General features: G+C 41.6%; 1 protein-coding gene across 6 annotated transcripts in view; it reads left to right on the top strand.

Moving 5' to 3' along the window:
- The first annotated feature begins 200 nt into the window (after positions 1-200).
- NEK4 (NIMA related kinase 4) overlaps positions 201-20,569 on the top strand; it is a 68,451-nt gene continuing 48,082 nt past the window's right edge. For 4 of the 6 annotated variants that reach the window (XM_012460706.2, XM_064367198.1, XM_021671634.2 and 1 more), the window contains exons 1-6: positions 201-487; positions 10,518-10,784; positions 12,370-12,567; positions 12,750-12,857; positions 15,406-15,560; positions 17,793-17,934. In XM_012460706.2, coding sequence (XP_012316129.2) covers positions 395-487; positions 10,518-10,784; positions 12,370-12,567; positions 12,750-12,857; positions 15,406-15,560; positions 17,793-17,934 — 963 coding nt within the window. In that variant the 5' untranslated portion in view covers positions 201-394. The remainder of the gene's footprint in view (positions 488-10,517; positions 10,785-12,369; positions 12,568-12,749; positions 12,858-15,405; positions 15,561-17,792; positions 17,935-20,569) is intronic. The other 2 variants (XM_064367196.1, XM_012460707.2) reach the window with 2 other exon arrangements.

Below are 20,569 nucleotides of genomic sequence, written 5' to 3'. Positions count from 1 at the left end.
AGAGTAAGCTTCCCCGACTCTGCTGCGGCGGGCACCTGGACGGTGGAACAGACACAAAGAAAGTGTGGGGGGCCTGGCGGAGTCGCTCTGGCTTCCTGGAGCCTCGGCTCTATGGCGGGTCCTCCCGGGGCGGTGGAACCGCTCTGGCCGCTCGTGGCGTCCGCTCTATGGCGGTTCTTCAGGGACGCAGGAGCATGCGCAGGACTGCTCCCGGCCGCGATCGCTATGGTAGCGGCGTCTTCGTGGGTCCGGCCACCGCGCTCCTGCCTAGGCGCGACTGCCTCAACAGCTGCCCCTCCTGCTGCCTCCCGGGCATGAACCGAGCCTTCTGCTGCCTCCCGCTGCCCTACCCGCCGTTGTCCCTGCATCCCAACTCTGGGCCCCCACTGGGAACATGCCTCTGGCTTCCTACTGCTACCTGCGGGTCGTGGGCAAGGGAAGCTACGGAGAGGTGACACTTGTGAAGCACCGGCGGGACGGCAAGCAGGTCTGCAGCGGTGCGGCCCAGTAAGGGGCGGGGGCGGGCAGAGAGGCGCCGAGGGCGCCGTCCGGTAGATTAGGTCAGGGGTGGTCACAAGGGGCTCATCTCGGATGGCGTTTCCTCAGGGAAATGGTCCCAGACCAACACGAGGCCAGGCCTCCCTGTAATATGCGTCCCAAACTTCCTCTATTTCTTTGTTGTATTAAATTTTTTTCCTTTTAGTTTTCATTTTCTTTAATTACGATTCTTCGTTTTGTGTAAAAATTTTCAGTGTCTGCTGATCTACCTCTTTGTTGTATTAACTGGCTGATCTACACATCTTTCTCCTACCCCCGATAATCTCATGAGAACAGACAGGGACCATGCATTCCCAGGACTTAATACAGCGCCTAGCAAGCATGATTTCTTGAATGAAAGGTCCCAAACGTCTCTACTGTAGACTGCTGGACTCACTTAAAACTCCCGTCAAACCTTCTCTTAGGTCTTCCATTTCAGTGAAGAGCGCCAGCAACCCACCAGTTGCCCAAACCGGACTCCTGGGAGTCATTTTGAAGCCTCCCCACGCACCCCAACACTGATAATATTCATGTATCACTAAGACAATAGGCCTACTCTCATCTCTGCTGGTACCACCCCAATCCAGGACACCCTGTTTTCTGTAGCTAAGCTATGGCCACGGTTTCCCAACTGGTCGCTGCCACTTGACTTGCTTTTCTCCAATCCATCACTTTCATTGCAGCCTCAGTGATCTTTCTAAAGTTTAAATCTGATGTTGTTACTCCTCCTTTGTTTAAAACACTTTATCCCATTACCCTCAGGATAATGAATCAATTCTTCAACGTGGTTTATTAATAGGGTGACAATATAATAATGTATTGTACAAACTGGGACAATTTTGAAACTGAAAGGCTCCAGGCAAGCTGAGAGATGTCGCCCCTAAATATATGGCCCAATTGTCTGTTCTTCCTCTTCTCTGGTTCTGGTTGCTTTACCTGGAACACAAGCTCATGCATAAGAGATTTATTCAGCAGGCATTGGGGGATCATTGGATTTTCGGGCTGATAATAGGAAACTAGCAAATAGTTATCTGAGCTTTAGTTTACACTTCACAAAGCACATTTATGTATGTGTTTGTTGAAGAAATGAATTGTATGGTCTTTGACTTGATTGAGGGCAATGTATTAGGTGTTAGAGACTATTGCTTTCTTTTAAGTGTGAATAATTTTGTATGTTGAGGATCAGTGACGATTAAACTTATTGGGCCATGGGTCCCTTTGAGTATCTAATGTAATCCATAGACCATTCTGTCTGCAAATATATATTCAGGCCATATTTTATGCACCTTTTTGGGGAAGCTGAGACAGTAAGGAATTTCTTTCTTTCTTTTTTTTTTGAGACGGTTTCGCTCTTGTTACCCAGGCTGGAGTGCAATGGCGCTATCTCGGCTCACCGCAACCTCCGCCTCCTGGGTTCAGGCAATTCTCCTGCCTCAGCCTCCTGAGTAGCTGGGACTACAGGCACGCGCCACTATGCCCAGCTAATTTTTTGTATTTTTAGTAGAGACAGGGTTTCACCGTGTTGACCAGGATTGTCTCGATCTCTTGATCTCGTGATCCACCCGCCTCGGCCTCCCAAAGTGCTGGGATTACAGGCGTGAGCCACCGCGCCCGGCCCAGGAATTTCTTTATTTTTTTATTTTATTTTATTTTTGAGACAGGGTCTTGCTCTGTTTCCCAGGCTGGAGTACAGTGGCATGATGTCGGCTCAGTGCTGCAACTTCTGCCTCCTGGGTTCAAGTGATTCTCCTGCATCAGCCTCCTGAGTAGCTGGGACAACAAGTGCACACCACCACACCAGGTGTTTTTGTATTTTTAGTAGAGACAGGGTTTCACCATGTTGGCCAGTCTGGTCTCGAACTCTTGACCTCAGGTGATCCACCCGCCTCACACTCCCAAAGTGCTGGGATTACAGGTATGAGCCACCACATCCAGCCAGATATTAAGGAATTTCTAACACAGGTTTTATGATTGATCCAATGGCATGTTATCTTGAACTCCCTTTTTTTTTTTTTTTTTTTGAGACTGAGTTTCACTCTTATTACCCAGGCTGAAGTGCAATGGCGCGATCTCGGCTCACTGCAACCTCCGCCTCCCGGGTTCAGGCAATTCTCCTGCCTCAGCCTCTTGAGTAGCTGGGATTACAGGCACTCACCACCGTGCCCAGCTAATTTTTTTTTGTATTTTTAGTAGAGACGGGGTTTCACCATGTTGACCAGGATGGTCTTGATCTCTTGACCTCGTAATCTGCCCACCTTGGTCTCCCAAAGTGCTGGGATTACAGGCGTGAGCCACCGCGCCCAGCCCGAACTCCCTTTTTTAGTTATTAATGAAATTGTGAAGTGCAGATGGAAAAGGTAATTTTTCGTGGCCTTAGACTGCTGTAAATCTAATTTATAAGAAGAATCATGAATGCTGGAAACAGATGCTTTGTGGTGCAAAGAAAAATCAGCACTGAGACAGGATCTCTCAGCAAGGCAATTTTGCTTTCTGCAGAAAGGGTGCTACCCATCAGCAATCCTGCTACAAGAGCACAATAAACAAAGGAGAGGCAGGAATATTAATTGCTTACTGCATTGGGTCCTAACTGCTATGTCTTATCTCCATTGATTGGAGCTGGACCTCACAGTCTAAGCTAAACCCAATTGGCAAAGAACTTAAATTTTTATTTTATTTTATTTTATTTATTTTCATGCCTTCACTTCAGGTTTATTCCTTTTATTTATTGCATTTTAAGTTTTGGGGTACATGTGAAGAACATGCAAGATTGTTGCATAACTACACACATGGCAATGTGATCTGCTGCCTTCCTCCCTATCATCTATATCTGGCATTTCTCCCAATGCTATCTCTCCCCAACTCCCCACCCCACACTGTCCCTCCCCTATTTCCCCCCAACAGAACCCAGTGTGTGATGCTCCCCTCCTTGTGTCCACGTGTTCTCATTGTTAAACACCCGCCTATGAGTGAGAACATGCAGTGTTTGATTTTCTGTTCTTGTGTCAGTTTGCTGAGAATGATGGTTTCCAGGTTCATCCATGTCCCTACAAAGGACACGAACTCCTCGTTTTTGATGGCTGCATAATATTCCATGGTGTATATGTGCCACATTTTCCCTGTCCAGTCTATCATCGATGGGCATTTGGGTTGGTTCCAGGTCTTTGCTATTGTAAAGAGTGCTGCAATGAACATTCATGTGCATGTGTCCTTATAGTAGAACGTATAATCTTTTGGATATATACCCAGTAATGGGATTGCTGGGTCAAATGGAATTTCTATTTCTAGGTCCTTGAGGAATCGCCACACTGTCTTCCACAATGGTTGAACTAATTTACACTCCCACCAACAGTGTAAAAGTGTTCCTATTTCTCCACATCCTCTCCAGCATCTGTTGTCTCCAGAATTTTTAATGATCACCATTCTAACTGGCATGAGATGGTATCTCAATGTAGTTTTGATTTGCATTTCTCTAATGACCAGTGATGATGAACATTTTTTCATATGTTTGTTGGCTCATGTATGTCTTCTTTTGTAAAGTGTCTGTTCATATCCTTCACCCACTTTTGAATGGGCTTGTTTGTTTTTTTCTTGTAAATCTGTTTTAGCTCTTTGTAGATTCTGGATATCAGCCCTTTGTCAGATGGGTAGACTGCAAAAATTTTTTCCCGTTCTGTTGGTTGCCGATTCACTCTAATGACTGTTTTTTTGCCGTGCAGAAGCTGTGGTGTTTGATTAGGTCCCATTTGTCTATTTTGGCTTCTGTTGCCAATGCTTTTGGTGTTTTGGTCATGAAGTCCTTGCCTACGCCTATGTCCTGAATGGTTTTGCCTAGGTTTTCTTCTAGGGTTTTTATGGTGTTAGGTCTTATGTTTAAGTCTTTAATCCATCTAGAGTTAATTTTAGTGTAAGGTGTCAGAAAGGGGTCCAGTTTCTGCTTTCTGCACACGACTAGCCAGTTTTCCTAACACCATTCATTGTCCCCATTGCTTGTTTTTGTTGGGTTTGTCAAAGATCGAATGGTTGCAGATATGTTGTGTTGCCTCTGAGGCCTCTGTTCTGTTCCATTGGTCAATATCTCTGTTTTGGTACCAGTACCATGCTGTTTTGATTACTGTAGCCTTGTAGTATAGTTTGAAGTCCGGTAGTGTGATGCCTCCCGCTTTGTTCTTTTTGCTTAGAATTGATTTGGCTATTCGGGCTCTCTTTTGGTTCCATATGAAGTTTAAGGTGGTTTTTTCCAGTTCTGTGAAGAAGGTCATTGGTAGCTTGATGGAGATAGCGTTGAATCTGTAAATTACTTTGGGCAGTATGGCCATTTTCATGATATTGATTCTTCCTAACCATGAACATGGAATGTTTCTCCATCTGTTTGTGTCCTCTCTTATTTTGTTGAGCAGTGGCTTGTAGTTCTCCTTGAAGAGGTCCTGTACGTTCCTTGTTAGTTGTATTCCTAGGTATTTTATTCTCTTTGTAGCAATTGTGAATGGCAGTTCGTTCTTGATGTGGTTCTCTTTAAATCTGTTATTGGTGTATAGGAATGCTTATGATTTTTGCACATTGATTTTGTATCCTGAGACTTTGCTGAAGTTGCTTATCAGTTTCAGGAGATTTTCGGCTGAGATGATGGGGTCTTCTAGATATACAATCATGTCGTCTGCAAATAGAGACAATTTGACTTCCTCTTTTCCTATTTGAATACCCTTTATTTCTTTTTCTTGCCTGATTGCTCTGGCTAGAACTTCCAGTACTATATTGAATAGGAGTGGTGAGAGAGGGCAGCCTTGTCTAGTGCCAGATTTCAAAGGGAACGCTTGCAGTTTTTGCCCATTCAGTATGATATTGGCTGTGGGTTTGTCATAAATAGCTTTTATTATTTTGAGATACGTTCCATCAATACCTAGTTTATTGAGGGTTTTTAGCATAAAGGGCTGTTGCATTTTGTCAAAGGCCTTCTCTGCATCAATTGAGATAATCACGTGGTTTTTATCTTTGGTTCTGTTTATGTGGTGAATTACGTTTATGGACTTGCGTATGTCGAACCAGCCTTGCATCCCCGGGATGAAGCCTACTTGATCATGGTGGATAAGCTTTTTGATGTGCTGTTGCAATCGGTTTGCCAGTATTTTATTGAAGATTTTTGCATCTATGTTCATCATGGATATTGGCCTGAAGTTTTCTTTTCTTGCTGAGTCTCTGCCGGGTTTTGGTATCAGGATGATGTTGGTCTCATAAAATGATTTGGGAAGGATTCCCTCTTTTTGGATTGTTTGGAATAGTTTCAGAAGGAATGGTACCAGCTCCTCTTTGTATGTCTGGTAGAATTTGGCTGTGAACCCATCTGGACCTGAACTTTTTTTGGGTGGTAGGCTCTTAATTGCTGCCTCAACTTCAGACCTTGTTATTGGTCTATTCAGGGTTTCGACTTCTTCCTGGTTTAGGCTTGGGAGGATGCAAGTGTCCAGGAATTTATCCATTTCTTCCAGGTTTACTAGTTTATGTGCATAGAGTTGTTTGTAATAATCTCTGATGATGGTTTGTATTTCTGTGGAATCTGTGGTGATATCTCCTTTATCATTTTTTATTGCCTCTATTTGATTATTCTCTCTTTTCTTTTTATTAATCTGGCTAGTGGTATATTTTGTTGATCTTTTTGAAAAACCAGCTCCTGGATTTATTGATTTTTTGAAGGGATTTTTGTGTCTCTATCTCCTTCAGTTCTGCTCTGATCTTAGTTATTTCTTGTCTTCTGCTAGGTTTTGAGTTTTTTTGATCTTGCTCCCCTAGCTCTTTCAATTTTGACGATAGGGTGTCGATTTTATAACTTTCTTTGCTTCTCATGTGGGCATTTATTGCTATATATTTTCCTCTAGAGACTGCTTTAAATGTGTCCCAGAGATTCTGCTATGTTGTGTCTTCGTTCTTGTTGGTTTCGAAGAACATCTTTCTTTCTTTCTTTCTTTCTTTTTTTTTTTTTTTGAGACCGAGTTTTGCTTTTGTTACCCAGGCTGGAGTGCAACGGCGTGATCTTGGCTCACCGCAACGTCCACCTCCCGGGTTCAGGCAATTCTCCTGCCTCAACCTCCTGAGTAGCTGGGATTACAGGCATGCGCCACCTTTATTTCTGCCTTCATTTCATTGTTTATCCAGTCAACATTCAAGAGCCAATTGTTCAGTTTCCATGAAGCTGTGTGGTTCTGAGTTAGTTTCTGAATTCTGAGTTCTAACTTGATTGCACTGTGGTCTGAGAGACTGTTTGTTATGATTTCCGTTCTTTTGCATTTGCTGAGGAGTGATTTACTTCCAATTATGTGGTCAATTTTAGAGTAGGTGTGATGTGGTGCTGAGAATAATGTATATTCTGTGGATTTGGGGTGGAGAGTTCTGTAAATGTCTATTAGGTTTGCTTGGTCCAGGTCTGAGTTCAAGTCCTGGATATCCTTGTTAATTTTTTGTCTCGTTGATCTGTCTAATATTGACAATGGGGTGTTAAAGTCTCCGACTATTATTGTGTGGGAGTCTAAGTCTCTTTGTAAGTCATTAAGAACTTGCCTTATGTATCTGGGTGCTCCTGTATTGGGTGTGTATATATTTAGGATCGTTAGCTCTTCTTGTTTCATTGATCCTTTTACCATTACGTAATGTCCTTCTTTGTCTCTTTTGATCTTTGTTGGTTTAAAGTCTATTTTATCAGAGACGAGAATTGCAACTCCTGCTTTTTTTTGCTCTCCATTTGCTTGGTAAATCTTCCTCCATCCCTTTATTTTGAGCCTTTGTGTATCCTTGCATGTGAGATGTGTTTCCTGGATACAGCACACCGATGGGTTTTGGCTTTTTGTCTATTTTGCCAGTCTGTGTCTTTTGATTGGGGCATTTAGCTCATTTACATTTAGGGTTAATATTGTTATGTGTGAATTTGATCCTGCCATTTTGATGCTAGCTGGCTGTTTTGCCTGTTAGTTGATGCAGTTTCTTCATTGTGTTGATGTTCTTTACCATTTGGTATGTTTTTGGAGTAGCTGCTACTGGTTGTTCCTTTCTACGTTTAGTGCCTCTTTCAGGAGCTCTTGTAAAGCAGGCCTGGTGGTGATGAAATCTCTGAGTACTTGCTTGTTCTTAAAGGATTTTATTTTTCCTTCACTTATGAAGCTTAGTTTGGCTGGATATGAAATTCTGGGTTGAAAGTTATTTTCTTTAAGGATGTTGAATATTGGCCCCCACTCTCTTCTGGCTTGGTTTGTGCTGAGAGATCTGCTGTGAGTCTGATGGGCTTCCCTTTGGGGGTAACCTGACCTTTCTCTCTGGCTGCCCTTAGCATTTTCTCCTTCATTTCAACCCTGGTGAATCTGACGATTATGTGCCTTGGGGTTGCTCTTCTTGAGGAATATCTTTGTGGGGTTCTCTGTATTTCCTGGACTTGAATATTGGCCTGCCTTGCTAGGTTAGGGAAGTTTTCCTAGCTGATATCCTGAAGAGTATTTTCCAGCTTGGATTCATTCTCTCCGTCACATTCAGGTACACCTATCAAACATAGATTAGGTCTTTTCACATAGTCCCATATTTCTTGGAGACTTTGTTCATTCCTTTTTACCCTTTTTTCTCTAATCTTGCCTTCTCGTTTTATTTCATTGAGTTGATCTTCAACCTCTGATATCCTTTCTTCTGCTTGGTCAATTCGGCTGTTGAAACTTGTGCATGCTTCGTGAAGTTCTCGTGTTGCCTTTTTCAGCTCCATCAATTCACTTACATTCCTCTCTAAGTTGTCTATTTTCATTAGCATTTCATCAAATCTTTTTTCAAGGTTCTTAGTTTCTTTGCATTGGGTTAGAACATGTTCTTTTAGCTCACAGAAGTTTCTTATTACACCTTCTGAAGCCTGTTTCTGTCAATTCATCACACTCATTCTCCATCCAGCCTTGTTCCCTTGCTGGTGAGGAGTTGTGATCCCTTGTAGGAGGAGAGGCATTCTGGTTTTGGGTGTTTTCATCCTTTTTGCACTGGTTTCTTCCCATCTTTGTGATTTATCCACCTGTTGTCTTTGTAGTTGTTGACTTTCAGATTGGGTCTCTCAGTGGACACCCAGTTTATTGATGATGAAGTTATTTCTTTCTATTTCTTAGTTTTCGTTCTAACAGTCAGGCCCCTCTGCTATAGGACTGCCGAGGTCCATTCCAGGCCCTGCTTGCCTAGGGATCACCTGCAGCAGCTGCAGAACAGTAAGGGTTGCTACCAGTTTCTTCTTCTGCTATCTTTGTCCCAGAAGAATACCTGCCAGATGTCAGTCTGAGCTCTCCTTTATGAGGTGACTCTTTGGATATACGGGGGTCAGGGAGCTGCTTGAGGAGACAGTCTGTCCTTTATAGGAGCTCAAATGCTGAGCTATGAGCTCCATTGTTCATTCAGAGCTGCTGGGAGGTACGTTTAAGTCTGCTGCAGCAGAACTCATAACCCCCCCTTTTTTTTTTCCCAGGTGCTCTGTCCCAGGGAATTAGGGTTTTAATTATGAGTTTCTGTTGTGCTGCTGCCTTTTTTCAGGGCTGCCCTGCTCAGCAAGGAGGCAGCCTAGTCACTGTCTGCCTGCAGAGGCTTTGGTGAGCTGCTGTGGGCTCTTCCCAGGTGCTGTGTGAGCTTCCCTGCAGTCCTGTTTACACAGGTATAGTTAGAACTGCTTCAGCAATGGTGGCCCACCTCTATAGTGGTGGACTCTCTCTTAATGGTGGGCTGCCTTGGCAATGGTGGACTACCTCCATAGTGGTGGACTGCCTCGGTAATGGCGGACGCCCCTCCCCCACAGAGCTGTACCGTCCCGGGTTCAGCTGTGCTTACTGTGAAACTCAATCCAGAGCGTTTCCGATTGCTGTTTTTTTGTGGGGGTGGGACCAGCCGAGCCTGATCTCCTGGCTCCCTGCCTCACAGCCCTTTTTTTTTTTTTTTCAAGTTGAACGGTCAACTCTGTCTCCCAGATGTACCAGTCGCCTGTTGAAAAGGCGCCAGGATCTGTGTGATTTCCTGTGCGGCGACCCACCGCACCAGCTGAAACAGCCGCGCTGAGATTCATGGTGCTTTTTTGCCCGGGAATCTCCTGGCCTGGCTCCCTGTTTCAGTCCCCTTTTTTAATCAGTTGAATGGGCGACTCTGTCTCCCAGGAGCTCCAATTGCCAGCTAAAACGGCACCCGGACCCATGTATTTTGTATGGAGAACCGCCGGGCTGAGGTGCCGGCCAAAACAGCCGTGCTGGCGACCTGTGGGGCTCCTCCGCCTGGGAATCTCCTGGTCTGTAGGCAATAAAAATCCGTCTGGAAATGCGGTGTCCACTCACCGTCAGTGCTTTCGCTGGGAGCTGCAATCCTGAGCTGCTCCTAATTGGCCATCTCGGATCTGTCTCCTAAAATTTTTTAAATAGGTAAAGACAATGGAGAACAAAGGAAAAGAGGAAGTTGCTTATGAAAGGACTTAGAAAAGTAATAACATTTCCAAATAAGGTAGGGGCATAGACTGCGAGCTGGGACATGCCTGTGGGCATGTCCAGCACAAATATCTTGGTTAAAGTACAAGGACATAAAATGTATGTATTCCTAACAGCTACATAGGATAAGGCTTAACAAAGAGTTACTAGCAAAAAGCAAGAAGGCTTTAATGAAAGTTAGTCTTTAAAAGAAACTATTACTTCTAACATTTATCATTATTACTATTCTTTAACAAGAAGGGAAACTTTGAGGAGGAGCTTTTTACTTTCTACAATGAATAATAGCAAATATTTTCCCCAATTTTGTGCTTAGTGAAAAACAAAATGAATAGGTTATCTAACGGGCTCCACAAGGTTGGTTTTGAGGATATTCTTTTTATTTTTATTTTATTTTTTTAATAAGAACCTGATAAAGCTTATAAGGTTTTGAGGATATTCTCGAGAGCCCTTAGGTAACTCTGAGGCCACAAATCTTATGTTTATTTACACATTGTAAAATACGTGTTTTCTTTTTAGTATGTCATCAAAAAACTGAATCTCCGAAATGCCTCTAGTCGAGAGCGGCAAGCTGCTGAACAGGAAGCCCAGCTCTTGTCTCAGCTGAAGCATCCCAACATTGTCACCTACAAGGAGTCATGGGAGGGAGGAGACGGTCTACTCTACATTGTCATGGGCTTCTGTGAAGGAGGTGATCTGTACCGAAAGCTCAAGGAACAGAAAGGGCAGCTTCTGCCTGAGAATCAGGTGGTAGAGTGGTTTGTACAGATCGCCATGGCTTTACAGGTACTGTGTAGACTAATGGCATTCCAGCTTGCTCCCAGATAGCAAGGAGATGGCAGGTGTACTTTGGGAAAATGTTTTCTTCAAATACTTACATATAGAAATGTACCCAATCGCTTTTGCTGTAGCATTGGAACTTTTCTAGCAAGTGATACCTATATTAAAATAGATTTCATGTCTAATTGCAGGGGAAACCCATTCATTTAATATCAATAGCAAAGTCAATTTGAAGGACCCTGAGGCAACCAAGAGCAAAGAGTGACTATGTTTGTTATCTGTTGGTCAACTATGTCATGCTGAAAGGTGGCTAGGTTAATTAATATGCCCAGTGATTTCATCTGTCACTCTGCTGTGGTAGAGCGGATGGAAATGCAAAACAAGTTTTCTTTTTTTTTATTTTTTAGAATTGGGCAACACTTCATTCCATAAGCTGGAATAAGCGTTCCTACAAGTTTGTTTTAATATACATATAACTCAAAAGTGAGACTTATTTATGAAATACTATTTTGGAACTGGACAGACTTGTCCAGAATTAATTGACCCTGTTTAAATTCTAAGATACTTTCTCTAAATAAAAATACTCTTGCTATATTCAAAAATATTATTAAGCTGAGGATTTCATGGGTCTGAGAGGACTGCATCTGACTATATAAGTTGTCCTACCTTCAGTGGGAGTTTGTAAGCTTTTTTTTTTTTTTTTTTTTTTTGAGACGGAGTCTCACTCTGTCACCCAGGCTGGAGTGCAGTGGCACGATCATGGCTCATTGCAACCTCTGCCTCCTACGTTCAAGTGATTCTCATGCCTCAGCCTCCCGAGTAGCTGGGATTGTAGGTATGTGCAACCATACCTAGCTAATTTTTGTATTTATTTAGTAGAGATGAGGTTTTGCCATGTTGGCCAGGTTGGTCTTGAACGCCTGCCTCAAGTGATCCACCCACCTTGGCCTTCCACAGTGCTGGCCACCACTGTGCCTGGCCTATAAGCATATTTTTAAACTGGATTTATGTAATGCTAAAATGGTATAGTTGTCAAGCTACCAGGGAGCAGTTTTGAGCGGCACTGGGCAAGTCAATGGAGGGAACTTAATTTTCTTATTTCAAAAATTGTAAATTAGACCTTTTATTTAGAGATTATAAAGCAATAATGTTTGATAGGTGTTGGTTGAATAAAAGAATTGTATGGTTGGTTACTCTTTATGGTCAATTACTCTTTTTTTATGAGATGAATTTTGCTCTTGTTGCCCAGGCTGAAGTGCAATGGGGTGATCTTGGCTCACTGCAACCTCTGCCTTAGCTGGGATTACAGGTATGCACTACCATGCCTGGCTAATTTTGTATTTTTAGTAAAGATGGAGTTTCTCCATGTTGATCGGGCTGGTCTTAAACTCCTGACCTCAGGTAATCTGCCTGCCTCAGCCTCCCAAAGTGCTGGGATTACAGCTGTGAGCCAGTGTACCCGGCCTATGGTCAATTACTCTTTATGGTCAAAGACTGTAACTCATTTCATTGCTGATGGTATATAATAAGCCAGGAATAAATATTTAATTAAGTCTATTTATATGTAATAAAATCTTATTTCTTTCCTCAGTATTTACATGAAAAACACATCCTTCATCGAGATCTGAAAACTCAAAATGTCTTCCTAACAAGAACAAACATCATCAAAGTGGGGGACCTAGGAATTGCCCGAGTGTTAGAGAACCACTGTGACATGGCTAGCACCCTCATTGGCACACCCTACTACATGAGCCCTGAATTGTTCTCAAACAAACCCTACAACTATAAGGTAGGACTAGGCTCTGTATGCTGGCTCACCTTGTCTCTAGGAGAGTACTCATAATTTCAGAAATTAGTTACATCAGAGAATTATCTGTGAATCTGTTTAAGGAAAATGTTTTCTTTTTTTAAAGGAAAAAAATGTAAATAAGTGATTCTGACATTTAACCATTTACTATTTTTATTTTCTAGTCTGATGTTTGGGCTCTAGGATGCTGTGTCTATGAAATGGCTACCCTGAAGCATGCTTTCAATGCAAAAGATATGAATTCTTTAGTTTATCGGATTATTGAAGGAAAGGTAAAGAATAATCTAGAACTAATTGAGTAGTGTTTCTATAGTGCAGCGTTATAAATAGCTACTAGCAAAATCATTGATGATATCGATGAGTCATGGAGTAATAACTGATATTGGGTTGATAGTTAGGAATGGTGGGTCCCTTCTGTGGGGAAGGTCAGACTAGAGGAAAAGGGATTGATGAATCATTTCTTAATATTAATCTGTAAGATGGCTTAATGGCTCAAAATAATTGGCTTTTTGAAAACATATGCCTATAATCATAAGATGTGCAGATGCCCTGAGAAGCTATTTATATGTTCTTCTAAGCAACCTATGATTCAATGAGCTACATTTAAAATGAGTTTACTCTGTTCAAACTTGACGTTTCTTTGATAATCATCACAATAATCAGTAACTAATTAAGAACCACAGAAAGCATTGTGTCTGATATGGACTCCAAAGTGACTGGCTTTATGTGTTAGTTCCATGAGGCTAGTTGCCCTTTATAGTGTCAGGCATCTATGTACCGTTAAGTTTTGTTGTTTTTTTTTTGAGATGGAGTTTCTCTCTTGTCTCCCAGGCTAGAGTGCAATGGTATGATCTCAGCTCACTGCAACCTCCGTCTCCCAGGTTCAAGCAATTCTCATGCTTCAGCTTACCAAGTAGCTGAGATTACAGGCACATGCCACCACACCTGGCTAATTTTTGTATTTTTAGTACAGACAGGGTTTCACAATGTTGGCCAGGCTGGTCTCGAACTCCTGACCTCAGGTGATCTGCCTGCCTTGGCCTCCTAAAATGCTGGGATTGCAGGCATGAGCCATTGCCCCCAGCCAATGTACCATTGAGTTTTAAAGGCCATGAATCACCTACTGATTTTAGTATCTCACAACTCATTTAATTTTTCAATTTGAAACATATTGAAAAACAGACACAGAAGTAAAATTTTCTCATAATACCATTACTTAAGACTCAAACAAGAAAGGAGTGAAATTCTTTTCTCTTTCTATGCCCATTCCCTGGAAGATGACCATTGCTAGCAATTTGGCACATTGCCTTTCTGGCTTTTTCCTGTCTTTATACAGACATAACTCCGTGTGTGTGTGTGTGTGTGTGTGCGCGCGCATGCACGTACGTACACCCACAGATTTTTGAAAGAAACTGAAATGGAATCAGGCAGTTAATATGATACATAACTTGTTTTTTTGACTGTATATATGAGGGACATCTTTCCAAGTCAGTACCTATAAGTCTTGTATTTTTTAACCTGCTGCCTAGTTTCTTTTCTTTTTTTTTTTTTTTTAAACGGAGTCTCACTCTGTCGCCCAGCCTAGAGTGCAGTGGTGTGATCTTGACTCACATCAACCTCCACCTCCCTGGTTCAAGCAATTCCTCTGCCTCAGCCTCCTGAGTAGCTGGGATTACAGGTGCATGCCACCATGTCCAGCTAATTTTTTTTTTTTGAGACAGAGTCTCTCTCTGTCGCCCAGGCTGGAGTGCAGTGGCACAATCTTGGCTCACTGCAACCTCCACCTCCCGGGTTCAAGTGATTCTCTGCCTTAACCTCCTGAGTAGCTGGGACTGCAGGTGCACCACCACACCCTGCTAACTTTTGTATTTTTAGTAGAGACGGGGTTTCACCGCATTGGCCAGGCTGGTCTCCAACTTCTGACCTCGTGATCTGCCCTCCATGGCCTCTCAAAGTGCTGGGATTACAGGTGTGAGCCACCGCACCCGGCCAGTTTTCTTGTATTTTTAGTGGAGATGGGATTTCACCATGTTGTCCAGACTGGTGTTGAACTACTGACCTGAGGCAATCTGCCTGCCTCTGCCTCCCAAAATGCAGGGATTACAGGCATGAGCCACCGCACCTGACCCTAGTTTCTATAAGAAGAATGTATGATAATTTATTTCACAAATCCCCTATGGATGAACACTTATGTTGTTTCCAATTGTTTACTACTGCAAGAACAGTACTGCATTGAACATCCTGGTCCATAAGTCTTTAGGAAACTCATACTCTTTTTTTTTTTGAGACGGAGTTTCGCTGTTGTTACCCAGACTGGAGTGCAATGGCACGATCTCGGCTCACCGCAACCTCCGCCTCCTGGGTTCAAGCAATTCTCCTGCCTCAGCCTCCCGAGTAGCTGGGATTACAGGCACGCACCACCATGCCCAGCTAATTTTTGTATTTTTAGTAGAGACGGGTTTCACCTTGTTGACCAGGATGGTCTCGATCTCTTGACCTCGTGATCCACCCACCTTGGCCTCCCAAAGTGCTGGGATTAAAGGCATGAGCCACCGCGCCTGGCCTAGGAAACTCATACTCTTACTCCTCAATGAGAGAGTCATCAAATGGGACTGCTGGATTGAAGGATATACTTTTACAATTTTACAACTTGTTATCTTACAACTGGGATACCAGTACACTTCCTGTAGACTAATATACTGATTGTTTTCTGCTTATTTGGATATATGACTTTAAATAAATATCGGGGAAACCTCTACCAGCTTTTACTTTGTTTCACAAGACTATTAGTCATATTTACAGTATTATTTTTCTTTGTAGCTGCCACCAATGCCAAGAGATTATAGCCCAGAGCTGGCAGAACTGATAAGAACAATGCTGAGCAAAAGGCCTGAAGAAAGACCATCTGTGAGGAGCATCCTGAGGCAGCCTTATATCAAGCGCCAAATCTCCTCCTTTTTGGAGGCCACAAAGATGTAAGATACTTCCCTTGCAAATAGCTGGGCTAAATAGATGGGGTAAAAGAAGGTGGCTTTTATAATATTCATATACAAAAATTGATGGTGAGTTTTTTTAAAAAACAAGAAATAAAATGGCATGATTACATATGTAGAGGAGGGAAAATTCTACCCTCTTAGGGTTTTTTGGCTGAGCTTGAGAATTAAACTTATAATTTAACAGGAGAAAAGCATACAGATTTATTTAATACTTGAATAAGTTTTATGTGACACAGGAGCCCTCATAAGGAAATGAAGACCCAAAGAAGTGGCAAAACCTAAATGCTTTTGTGCTTGATTCAACAAAGAGAGGCAATTGTGGAAAACTAAACTATGGGGAGAGGCTAAAGGAAGATAAGAATTATTTTAATAAGGTCTGTTTATAGAATTCTCTCAGTTTCAGCTTTCCATTCTTGATAAGAATTTTACTTTCCTTCTGGTACAGGGAGGGCATGTTTCATATGGGAGTTTTATCTCCTGCTTTCTAGAAGAAAAAGGGAAGGTCAGAGTGCGCTTATTGCACTTACTTTTTAAAGCGCCTTAGCCCAAAATAATCTTTATGCTAAAGTAGCATATTTTGGCATGGCATATTCTCCCAGTCTTCAAGTACATGTTGATATTTGCTTAATTGCTAAAATCAGAAATTTGGAGAACCACTGTCACATTCCTCAGAGGGTTCTAAGACATATAGTGTAAGTTTTTTTTTAAAAGGACGTATGTACTACTCTGAGTACACTGCCTATGGGTTAGCCCTGTTTGCAAGGAGCAGCCAAATAATTTTTTTAAAAAGGGCATATGTTTCAGAAATTATAATTAGAGAGTATCTGAGAAACCTATACATCTCACTATGTAAGATACTAATATTAAAAAGTAGTGCTCGCGTTTCTGAGAGCTTTTATGAAGTTCTCTCTTCATTCATATAACTTCCCAAGAGAAGAATTCTTTACTTTGACTTGCAGATTCTACCTTTACTAAACAGGTGTTCCAGGATCTAAGACTTAGGGCTGGACAAAACTATCACAATCTGTTTCGCTTCCCTTCTTGCCTTGTGGCATGTTAAATTTGGAAAGAGAGGAGGCAGTGCTAGAGACGCCTCAGGGAATAAAAAGGAACCGTCTTTTTGTGCACATTGTCTATATAATTTCCCACCAACTAGACCTTTGGCCTTCCAATGCACTGATCTTCATGCTTCTCTTGAATTCTCCAGAGGTTTAGCCCAGTTTTAGAAATGACACACTAAAGTAGTTGGGGATATTATTCCTGTATACATTTATTCTATGAGTCAGGACTAAGTATACCAATCATTTTTACTCTCAAAGTTAGCCAAGCAGTTGTGGTATTTTTATAAACATGTAAAATTTGAAAACAAAAATTCTCCTGGTACTTCCGTGTGTGAGGCAATCTCCCATAGAATTTGTATTTTGGAGTAATTTTATATAAACAGAAAAGTTGGAAAGTTAGTGTGGAGAGTTCCTGTATACTCCTTATCTAGTTTCTTCTGTGATTATATGCCCTAATGCATTTGTCAAAACTGAGAAACCAACATTGAAATGTTACGTTACTGTTGACTTGGTTGGGAGCAGTGGCTCATACCTCTAAACCTAGCACTTTGGGAGGCTGAGGCTGGCAGATCACCTGAGGTCAGGAGTTCGAGACCAGCCTGGCCAACATTTAGAAGAGACGAAACCCTGTCTCTACTAAAAAAAAAAAAAATTAGCCAGGTGTGGTGGCACACGCTGGTAGTCCCAGTTTCTTGGGAGGCTGAGACTCAAGAATCACGTGAACCCGGGCAGTGGAGGTTGCAGTGAGCTGAGATCATGCCACCGCACTCTAGCCTGGGTGACAGAGTGAGACTGTCTCAGTTTTTAAAAAAAGAAAGAAATACTACTGTTGACTAAATTCCAGACTTACTTTGGCTTTCACCAGTTTTTTTTCTCTAATGTCTCTTTTCTGTTCCAGGATCCAATACAGGATATATTACATCTAATCAGGGGTCCATGATTGTTTCTCACTTTATTTTTTATGACCTTGATTGTTTCAAAGACTACTGGTCAGGTGTTTTGTAGGATGCCCCTTAGATTTTTAGAAAACTATTCTCTATAAATGGTCCAATTCTATAAGGGAATTCATTGTATATACACGTACTCCCACATATACTTAAAAACCCTTAATCTTCAATGTCTTGATAATTTTCTTTTTTCCTTCATAAAGAAAAACCTCCAAAAATAACATTAAAAATGATGACTCTAAATCCAAGCCTGTTGCTACAGTGGTTTCCAGAAAGCCAGAATCAAATCATGAAGTAATCCACCCCCAACCACACTCTTCTGAGGGTTCCCAGACATATATAATGGTACGTTTCTTTTTAAGGGGTATGTGTTTTAGAAACTGCACTTAGAAAAATAGGCCATCTAAGTAAATTATTATATGTGAAATGATTATGCTTTACTGAAGATTCTGTTGTACAATTAATTCCTTATTGTAAGGAAAGAATACTGGTTAAGGTGATTGATTTAGGTTTATCCAAATTGGGCTGTCAAATTGTTCATGAAGTCAGTGCTGTAATAACTAAGAATTTTTTAGGTGAAATTTATGTAACGAAACTAATCATTTTAAAGTGAACAATTAAGGCTGGGCACAGTGACTCATGCCTGTAATCCCAACGTTTTGGGAGGCTGAGGCTGGCAGATTACTTGAGGTCAAGAGTTCCAGACCAGCCTGGTCAACGTGGTGAAACCTCATCTCTACTAAAAATACAAAAATTAGCTGGTCATCGTGGCGGGCGCCTGTAATCCCAGCTACTCGGGAGGCTGAGGCAGGAGAATTGCTTAAACCGGGGAGTTGAAAGTTGCAGTGAGCCAAGATCACACTGCACTCCAGCCTGGGTGACAGAATGAGACTCTGTCTCAAAAATAATAATAAAATAAAATAAATAATTAAATAAAGTGATGAATTAAGTGCGGCCAGTACATTCACAGTGTTGTACAACCATCACTTCTATGTAGTTCTAAAACATTTTTATCACCTCAGAGGAAATCCCTTCCTCATTAAACAGTCCTTCACCTGGCCCCTGGGAACTACCAGTGTGTTTTCTTTCTCCGTGAAGTTACCTGTCCTGGATATTTCATATAAATAGAATCATTAAATATGTGACCTTTTGTTTCTGGTGTCTTCCACTATATTTTCAAGGTTCATTCATGTAGTGTATATGAATACTTCATTTCTTTTTAGGTCTGGCTACCATTGTATGGATATACCACAGTTTGTTTATTCATTCATCCATTAGTGGACATTTGGTTTTTTTTCACCTTTTGGCTGTTACTATGAACATTTGTGTGCAAGTAGTTGAGTACCTGTTTCCCATTCTTTTGGATATATACCTAGCAGTGGAATTGCTGAGTCAAATGAGAAGTTTGGTTTGATTTTCTGAGGAATTGTTGGCACTGTTTTTTGCAGTGGCTGTACCATTTGACATTCCCGTCAGCAGTGCACAAGGGATTGTCCAGTTTCTCCACATCTTTGTCAACACTTGTTATTTTCTAAATTTTTGATTCTAGCCATCCTAGTGGTTGTAAAGTGGTATTTCATTATATTTTTGATTTGTATTTCCCTAATGATTAATGACATACAGCATTTTTCACATGCTCTTTGGCCATTTGTATGTCCTCTTTGGAGAAATATCTGCTAAAGCTTTTGCCTTTTTTTTTTTGTGACAGGGTCTCACTCTATTGCCCAGGCTGGAGTGCAGTGGTGTGATCACAGCTCACTGTAGCCTCCATCTCTTGGGATCAAGTGATCCTCTCACCTCAGCCTCCTGAGTAGCTAGGACCACAGCATGCCATCATACCTGGCTAATTTTTTTATTTATAGAGACAAGGTCTTACTATATTGCCCAGGCTGATCTCAAACTCCTGGACTCAGGTGATCCTCCCATCTTGGCTTCCCAACGTGCTGGGATTACAGGCATGAGCCACTGTGTCCAGCCTTTTTTTTTTTTTCTTTTTTTAACAGAGAGGATCTTGCTCTGTCACCCAGGCTGGAGTATAGTGGCATCATCATAGCTCACTGCAACCTCTAAACTCCTAGACTCAAGGGATCCTCCCACCTCAGCCTTTTGGTTGGCTTGGTGTACGGCTGCACACCACCATGCCTGGCTTATTGTTTTTGTAGAGGTGGGTCTCACTATGTTGCCTAGTCTGGTCTTGAACTCCTGGGCTCAAGCAGTTCTTCCTTTTCTTCCGAAAGTGCTGAGATTACAAGTATGAACCACGTCACCCAGCTCCTACCCAATTTTAAATGGGTGTTTTTTGTCTTTTTGTTGTTGAGTTGTAAGAGTTCTCAATCCGTGTTCCAGTTACTAGTCCCTTATCAGACGACTTGCAAATATTTTCTCCATTGTCTAAGTTGTCTTTGCTTTCCTTTTATAATTAAAAAAAAAATTTTTTGTTTTTTCACTCTTTTGATAATGTCCTTTTCACAAAAGCTTCTAATTTTGATGAAGTCCAGTATATCTATTTTTTTCTTTTGTTGTCATAGCTAAGAATCCCTTGCCAAATTCAACATCTTGAAGGTTTATGCCATAGTTTCTTCTAAAACATAGTTATAGTTTTCGCTCTTATGTTTAGGTCGTGGATCCAATTTTTAGTTTTAATTTTTTTCATTATGATAAAATACACATAATGTAAAATTTACTATCTTAACCATTTGTAAATGTACAATTCAGTGGTGATAAATACATCTACAATGTTGTGCAGCCATCACCACTCATCTTCATAACTCTTTCATATTGTAAAACTGAAACTGTTCCCATTAAACAGTATCTCCCCATTCCTTACTACCCCAGTCCCTGGCAGCAATCATTCTACTTTCTGTCTCCATGGTTTTTAAGTAACTCAGATAAGTGGATCTTGCAGTATTTGTCTTTCACGACTGCCTTATTTCATTTCACATAATGTCTTCAAGTTTCATCCATGTTGTGACATATGTCA

Source organism: Aotus nancymaae, unplaced genomic scaffold, assembly GCF_030222135.1.
Source record: "Aotus nancymaae isolate 86718 unplaced genomic scaffold, 86718_ANA_hifiasm-v0.15.2.pri h1tg000067l, whole genome shotgun sequence".
NCBI lineage: Eukaryota > Metazoa > Chordata > Mammalia > Primates > Aotidae > Aotus > Aotus nancymaae.
This window is presented reverse-complemented; position numbering and strand designations above follow the sequence as displayed.